At 50.4% G+C, this 8,679-nt stretch overlaps 1 protein-coding gene across 1 annotated transcript in view; it reads left to right on the top strand.

Moving 5' to 3' along the window:
- Positions 1 to 8,679, top strand: part of KIF26B (kinesin family member 26B) — a 464,847-nt gene that overhangs the window by 389,238 nt on the left and 66,930 nt on the right. Inside the window, exon 9 of the mRNA XM_049633800.1 lies at positions 1,887 to 2,070. Within this exon, the coding sequence (XP_049489757.1) occupies positions 1,887 to 2,070 (184 nt within the window). The remainder of the gene's footprint in view (positions 1 to 1,886; positions 2,071 to 8,679) is intronic.

Here is an 8,679-nt window from a genome sequence, read left to right as displayed (position 1 = left end):
CCTCTTAGATGGCTCTCCTTGGTCAGCTGTGACTGCCCAGTTAGTTCTCCCACTAAGGGTGGGTACCATGTCTGACTACGATTGGCCATGGATAGTTTAAAAAAATTTTTTTTTACATTTATTTATTTTTGAGACAGAGAGAGACAGAGCATGAACAGGGGAGGGGCAGAGAGGGGGGGGGGACACAGAATGGGAAGTAGGCTCCAGGCTCTGAGCCATCAGCCTAGAGCCTGATGCAGGGCTCAAACTCACGGACTGCGAGATCAGGACCTGAGCCGAAGTCGGACGCTTAACCGACTGAGCCACCCAGGTGCCCCTACCGTTGGTAGTTTTAACAGAGGCATCAGATACCACTTGGATGTGGAATCTAATCAGAATCCAAACCACTTGGTCATTCAAAGCCTAATCCAGCGGTCCTCAAACTGTAGTCTTTCTCAGTCACCTGCAGGACTTGTGAACACAGGGTGCCGGGCTCCCCCTCTAGAATTTCCGATTCAGTAGGCCTGGGATAGATCCCCAAAACATGCATTTCTAGCAAGTTCCCACGTGACGCCGATGCTGCTGGTCCAGGGACCACACTTCACTTTGAGAACCACTCTTCTGAAGCATCACAGCACCTGTGACAGAAATCAGTGTCACTTCGCCTGCTGTTGCCTCTCCAAGAGTTACCTGGATGCTCAAATATGCTGTGGCCTCTGTTCCCTTTTGTAATAACTCTGCCCGTGAAGCCCCCACTTGGGTGAAGGACCCGGTTAACTGAGGGCTAAGAAGAGATCAACAGCCTCTTCATTTTAACTCTTCGTGTCGAAAAATCTCAAAAAACCCTTTACCTTTTTTTTCTGCCGTAGTCATTCAAACGGTGACCTCAAACACCCCAGAGTCTCTCTTTGAAGTTCGGGGATTTTGAAGGTCCCAGGTGCCAAGATCAGCCCTCAGAGTTCAGAATTACAAGTGCAGTCAGAGTCAGGATAGGAAAGTGTGAGAATGTGTACTGACCCCAAGGCACATACCGCAAACCATTTCTTTGAGTAAATAAGATGTTTCCTTTTCTCCCCCCCCCAAAAAGGGGTGCTAGTCAAATTCTGATACTATCGTTCTCATTAAGGTTTACTCTGATTTCCAAGGGATCTCATAGGATTAGGACATGTGGCCCATGATGCTTTCTTAGTTAATAAGTACCATGAGCATGAATTTAGGGATTAAAGATAAATTAAACAGTAGAGATGAGACAGTCAAGTATGTTGGGTGTTTTCATGCATCTTTTTTTTTTTTAATTTTTCTAGTGTTTATTTTCTTATTTTTGAGAGACCGAGTGTGAGGGGGTGAGGGGCAGAGAGAGAGAGAAGGAGACACAGAATCCGAGGCAGGCTTTCCAGGCTCTGAGCTGTCATCACAGAGCCCGACGCGGGGCTCAAACCCACAAACCGTGAGATCATGACCTGAGCCGAAGTTGGACGCTTAACTGACTGAGCCACCCAGGGGCCCCCAAACGTTCTAATCTTAGAGATCAGGATGCAAAGATCCTGAGATCACGTCCCTCGTGTGTTCTTAGGTGGGTGGGTAGCTGAGGCGGGGGCGGGGCGGGGGGGTAGTTTACTATCCTCTGCAGAGATCAGCCTGGGCCCCCTGCTCCCTGCCGTTCACTTGGATACAACCATTTGCAATTCACTTAAATTGTGAACCTACGTTCCGTGCCATACGTGGGCTCATTATGGACTTCCAGAAATGGATTGGTTGGGAATTGCAGGTGAGTACAGGCCGTTGTTCCGGAAGGACCCTCGGCCTTCGAGAGGCACGCGGCTTTTCCGCAGAACAGAGAGCCAGGTGCGGGCGGCACGCCGGCCCTCCTCCGGCTGGGGCCTCAGCTCTCGGCTTGTGTCTTCCAGCTGCAGAACCAGAGTGAGCTGCGGGCACCCACGGCGGAGAAGGCCGCCTTCTTCCTGGACGCTGCCATCGCCTCCCGCCGCGGCAGCCAGCAGGACTGTGACGAAGAAGGCCACCGCAACTCGCACATGCTCTTCACGCTGCACATCTACCAGTACCGCATGGAGAAGAGCGGGAAAGGAGGAAGTAAGTGGCCCCATCTCCACCCAGCAAGAGACCCGCCGTCGAGGGCCACCGTGACCCTTTTTGTTTCTAAAGTGGGCGACGCGCCCAACGTGGGGCTCGGACGCACACCCCTGAGACTGAGAGCCGCGTGCTCTGCCAACTGAGCCAGCCAGGCGCCCCCTGACCCTTTTTTCTTAAACAGGGTACGATTCCACCGGTGTGGGGTTTGCTCACCTGGAGCTCCAGACAAAAGTCGAGTCTGGACTGCGGTTCACTTTTGAGCTGTCCGGGGGCGAAGGTCGTTTACAAATGTAACTACTGCCAGGGGAAGGTGAGCGAGAACTTGAAGCGGAAAAACAACCGTTCAGTACTATCTTTTTGTTCGCAACCTGTACAGGTGCTTTTCATGAAAGCCCGATATTTATGCGCCAGGCACCCTGATGATATGTTATTAATCATTAGCTTGAGTCCCCTCTGTGGAGCTGGAAGAAACAAAGGCGTGCTTTTAAAATAATCTAGAAACCAGACTTTTTTAGAACGCACCAGATTCTGGCTGCCTCTGTCCCTTGGGTGATGCCGGTCAGTGACGTTCTTCTAAGCCCGGGGCCCAGGCCCTGCCCTGTGGGGAGCGTCACTGCCAGGAGCCCAGTCCCCTCTGGGCTACGTATTCGAAGCCAGCACTGACCTCGGTGCCGCGTTCTCCCCTTTGCCTGCCAGGTCGTGCACGCTCCACACACTGGGGAGTATCTCAGATGGGCTCTTGGACCGTGGGCCCCGGGTCCGTGGACCTCACTGCACTTTGCAAGGCAATGTGAGCCGCTAGGCTGGCCGAGCAGCAGCTTCAAAGCCTCTCCATGGCCACGTCTGAGGGCTTTCGAAGCGCGGGCAGCTGGTCCCCCTGTGCCCTCTGAATGATTGCCCCAAGGACCTGGGTCCCCGGAAAACAAACAAGAGCCCCGAGTAGGAGATGAACCCCAGTGCGTGGAAACTGTGAAGCTAATCGACTAACACAGAGACCATCAACAAACCTGATTCTCGGTGGAGCCTGGAGTTAAGGCATCCAACTGGGATCCGTGGAAGGACTTCCCGAGTCCTCCACGAGTCTTCTTGCCCAAGACATGGAAACCAGTAGCCTGGAGCTGGGTCTTGAGGACTTCTCTCCCCGCCCCCAGTGGAAGCTCTGTCCTTCCCTAATCTCCACGCTTCTGCTCGCTCAGTCTTCTGCCATGGCTCCTCCTCCTTAATTGTTGTTAATTTTTTTAGCGTTTATCTACTTATTTTGAGAGAGATAGAGGATGTGTATGTGCACACGTGAGGGGGGAAGGGGCAGAGAGAGAGGGAGAGAGAGAATCCCAGGCAGGCTCCCTGCTGTCAGCACAGAGCCCGATGTGGGGCTCAGTCCCACGAACCGTGAGATCATGACCTGAGCCGAAACCAAGAGTCGGACGCTCAACTGACTGAGCCGCCCGGGCGCCCCCAGCTGTTATTTTACTTCAGGTTTAAAGAAGTCTGATTTACATTTGGTAAAACTTGCCCCTCTTGTGTGTTGTTAGAGGCGTTTTGGCAAATCAGTACAGTTGCGTAAGCACAGGACTGTCAGAGACAGAACAAAGCCACCAGCACAGAAAGCTCTCTCTTTGCCCTTTCTGGACAGTCCCTCCCCCCACCTCTTGCCCCTGACAACCACTGATCCGTGTTTCTCCTTTTAGTGTTGCCTTTACCCAGAACAGCACATAAATGGAATCACGTGATCCCCATGCGGCTTTTTGTGTCTGGCATCTTTGATTTAGCAGAACGCATCTGAGATTCATCCATGGTGCTGTATCACTCGTTTGCTTATATTTCTGGCTGCCCTCACCTTTAGTTTCAGCTGAGCTTGGAGACTTGCCCCTGCCCCTGCCCCTCCTCCTGCCCCCTGGCCTGAGATCTCACCATCCACCCCGTCCTGGGGTTGTGGTTCCATGAGGCAGCAAGGCTCTGACTGTCGGCCCCAGCTGCTCGCTGTGCTGGCTCCTGCCTGGGAGTCTGGAGACACTGGCCCCACGTGCTGGGCACTGGGTGCCCCTGGAGACAGACCAACAGCAGCCCCAGTCTCTCCCGAAACCAGCCAGGGTCATAAGGGGGTGGGGGTGGGGATTGATTCTCAGCGAAGGGCTCGTGACATGGCCAGCACTTCTGTTTAGAAAAATTTCTCAAAGAAGGAAACAAGGGATTAGGAGAGGGATGAGAAGATCCAGACCTTTAAAATTCATAACAGAAGTTTATCCTCCTAACAGTCTGGGGGGCTGGCTTTTAAATCCTGCCCTCACTGTTTTTCCTGGATTGTGTCGAAGCAGCACGAACGTGGGAGTCTGAGAAATGTTTTGTTTTTTAAGCTGTTTTTTTTTTGAAGCTTTATTTCTTTTAAGCTGTTTTATTCTTTTAAGTCAATAATAATGGAAATAATCAGAGCCCGCAGCGGATTCTTGCACCGTCGGCAGAGAGTGACTCACAAAATATCCGAATTTTCAGCCAAGTTGCTTCCAAATGGCGCTGCGCAGAAGGTCTCGGGAGGTGGGGTGGTCTCCTGCTTCTGGGTTTCGAAACCACGCTGAAAACGGCGGTTTCCGGTTTTTCAATTTTGTGTGTGTGTGTGTGTGTGTGTGTGTGCGCGCGCGCGCAGGGTTCTGCCCTTAATTTGGAACCCGAAAGGGGGAAAGGATCTTGAAAATAAACCGTTAGTTAAGTTGCTTCAACTGTAAGAGCTTAAAGTGCAGCGTCACAGGAGCGTGGGCTGGGACGTTCCCTCGACCCACCGATGCTCCAGCGCTCAGCGCGTCCTGGGCACTTGCAGAATATTTAACATTCCCTTCACCTTCGTATTTACACATTGTGAAGGCACATTGCTCTTAAATAATACATCCAGGGTAGAGGAAAAGGCAAGTGCCATTAATGGCTCCCCGGACTTCCTGGGGGGGGGGGGGTGCTTTTTAATGTATCTGTAGGTGAGAAGGGGAGACGGTCCACGGACTGCCACCCACCTGCCACGACACCAGCTTCCTGGGAGCAGAGGAATCCGCGCCCGAATGTGCACAGCTTCCAGCCCGTGGCTCACTTGACTTCTGCGAATTTGTATCTGTTTAAAATATAATGAGAGATTTGAAGTGGTGTTTAAAAATGGAAGGTTTTGTTTACTTATCATAGATAAGTAATAATCCCTGTGGACCTGGCAGCCAGAACTCAATTAAAGGGAAGTTTATTAATTAGTTACCCTGCAGGGAAGCAAAGAGCAGAGCGTGAGGCTGTTAACTGGCCATCAGAGGCTCAGACGCCGGATTCAGAGAGGTCTCTGCGGCAGGAACTAGACACGCCATGCACATACATGCACCGGAATCTTACGGGTCTGGATTTTATACGCACATGCATGTACACACGTATGCACGTGTAAGGAAGGGGACGAAAATGTTCTAGATGTGTCTAGTCACAATAGAAAATTCTACGCTGATGTACTCCTGTTTTGCACATAGCATTAGGTTAAGCTTAAATATTTCCCTGTTTCATTTCTATTAATTTATTTTGAGAGAGAGCACGCGAGCAGGGGAGGGACAGAGAGAGAGGAGAAAGAGAATCCCAAGCAGCATCGGCACTGTCAGTGTCGGGCTCCAACTCACAAACTGTGACCTCGTGACCTGAGCTCAAACCAAGAGTCGGAGGCTTAACCCACTGAGCCACCCGGGTGCCCCAAATATTCCCGTTTGAAAGGGTTTTTGGAACGCTTATGGGGCTGATTCCCCACGTGTCCTGGAGCCTTCCCCTGCTTTGCCAAGCTGATGTGAGGGGCGGGGGGGAGGCTGAGAACCCCCGTGGGAATTCCTATGTTGGGAAGGAGACCCTAAGGCCCTGATGATCGAGAGCTGTCCCCGAAAAAGATGGGTCTATCAGGAGTCTGTCCACTATGTGTTTAAATCAAATGGAGCATGGGCTGTATTTTCGAAAAATCAATGCGTGTCTCTGTTACCTAGCTTAGCTATCTTTCTGGAAGAGAAGGACCATCCAGTTATCTTTCACATAAGCAGACGGCGTGAGTTCAGAGAAGTCCGCTCATGCAGCACAGGCCGGAGATGGTCCGTTGAGAAAGTCAAAAAGGAGAAACCTGTCAAATGACACATTCTCGTCATGAACCTTTTTTCTTTTCTTTTTGCATGTAACAATCTCCAAAAAAACACCTCCTATGAACCTTTTATTTCCACTTAAAACGTATACATGTGTATTTATTCATTGATGTTCTGATACAGGGCCACGGCTTTCTCTTTGAGATGAATTTTCAGCCAAAGTCCTGGCTTTCATAAAGCATGCCCACGTTTTTACATTAAGTTTCTTCTAACTGATCCAAGAACTTAAAATACACTTGTGCAGCCTGCTGGTATTAGACCTTTTCTAGATTCTTAAGTTTTTCCCCACTCTGTAATTTCTCATTTCCACCTAATTCGGCATCTCTTTAGAAAAAAAACCTCATTTTTATCACATCTTCCGAAAGCATTGAGTTCAGTTTTTAAAGAAACATTTCCCTTTACACAGTCATATTTTATTGGTTTGCATAAGATAGGATTACATTTTTATCTACAGTAACAAGTGGCATAATTAGGTCCAGGAGGGAGCCCAGCTGACCTGTTAAGTATACAGCTCATTTTCAGGGAGCACAGACCGACAAGAAAACAGCCCGCTCTGGCCACGCACATCCCATGTGCCAAGGGCATCAGGCAATGTGCCTCATAGGTGATGGCCGGGAGGCCAGGCAGCCCTTCCCAAACTCCACTGCACCCGAGAGTCACCTGGGGAACTTTGCAGTGAATCCCAGTGTCTGGGACACACTCCAGGCCAGTGAAGTTAGGAAGCCTCCCGAGTGGGAGCCCAGGCATCCGTATCTTTTTAGGTGACTCCTCAGTGATTTTCCAAGGCGATTCTAACGTGCAGCAAAGTTTGGGAACCACTGAGTTAAAGACAAGTGAGTTCAGAGAGCATCTACATACTTTACAGTTAGCTCTGGATTTTCCTCTTAGATTCAGCATTAATTTTCTAGGAGATGTTGGGCAATTTATTCAACATCTGTGAACCCCATTTCCCTCATCTACAAACCCGAGCCAATTCTTGCATTACGGGATTGTCGTAGGAATTCAGTGGTAGTAGGAGAGTTGCTCGATGAACGTGAGTTAGGAGAGTGGCCCAGAAATGGGGTGAAATTAGCGATGCTTCCTGTGCGGAGACTAAGGCACGTGGGTATGTTGGTTTGGCCAAGCTCTAGACTTAACCCATACCCAGGAGAGTGTGAATGAAAGGTGACTCAAGGCAGACTGAGTTATGGTCCCTTCCCCCCCTGCAGCTGTGACCGCAGAAATGTGACGAGTCGATGAGGAACCTGCTCCTTACCTGCTGGTAGCGTTCACTGATACAGAACTGCTTTCTCGCCAGCCATCTGTAGTCACGTACATGCTTGCCAATAGCAGATGGCCCGGGCCCGCTCACCTCGTACCCTTCCAGATTCAGCACCATGTGTGGAATCCACAATTCTGTGGCCCCTGGAATTTGAGTGGGTGTAGCGGACATTGTCTGAATGTGACTTCCATTTTGAGTCATGTAGGTGTAATTATAGGTATTTTATAAGGTTCTTCTTCAGCACGGTCTAAACTGTGCCTTTTGTTCTCTGTGCTCTATTTTACTACATGCACATTATGCATTTTATTCCATTACATCAAATGGACTATTAGAGTCTGAGAGTCCAAACTGGTCCGTCTTTGCCCTTTAATCTATGGCACACGTGGACCATCTGAGCTGCTCCAGTCTATATAATTAGGTTGCAAAACAGATGATAGTTTGCTTTAAAAATAACTGTTTTCCTCCTGTGCTGCCGTGACCCAATCTTGCATGAATACAGTACATAGTACATCTTCCCTTGCCAGAGTTTTTACTGGGGACAGTGGAAGGTAAGGAAAATGGAGCGTCCTTTGTGTGAACGTTCTTGGCCACAGACCTGCCCAAGTCACTGACGTGGCTGAATTGAAATGCTGCGCTTTCTGTAAACACTCATCACCTGCTTCTCTGAGTCCGAGATGTGGAAATTGAGGGTGAGGCACGGTAGAGGGCAGGTTGGGGTTAGGACCGTGGTTCCTTCAATGTTTTCAGCCTAAAGCGTGATCAGCAGCTCGCCCTCCTGATCTGCACTCATGTAGGCTCTGCCTACAGATGTGTGGCCCCCCAGAGACGGGCCACATGCCCGTCACATGTCCTCCGGGACCCACCCTGCAAGGTGGCCTGAGGCACCGGAGTCTGCTGCTGCCTGGGGAGCGAGGGGAGGAAAAGGAGATGATCCAGAAGCTGGGGTGATGTGCCGAGGGAGAGGGGGCCGGGGCAAAAAGGGAGCCCATCCCTTCTACTGTCTCGGGAGCTGGCTGAGGCCAGCACGATGCAGGATGAAGGGCCCAGGTCTTGAAGGTGTGAATCCTAGCTGCACCGCTGACCGTACGATCGCGGCACGTTTCCTTTTTCAAAACGTAACGAAACAGCTTTAATGAGATATGCTTGAAATATAAGAACAGGCACACACTTGGTCAGCTGTGTCATATGTATAGACCCAGGAAACCAGCAGTACAGTCA

Source organism: Panthera uncia, chromosome F1 (assembly GCF_023721935.1).
Source record: "Panthera uncia isolate 11264 chromosome F1, Puncia_PCG_1.0, whole genome shotgun sequence".
NCBI lineage: Eukaryota > Metazoa > Chordata > Mammalia > Carnivora > Felidae > Panthera > Panthera uncia.
The sequence above is the reverse complement of the archived record's forward strand: the minus strand, read 5'-3'. Positions and strand labels throughout refer to the sequence as shown.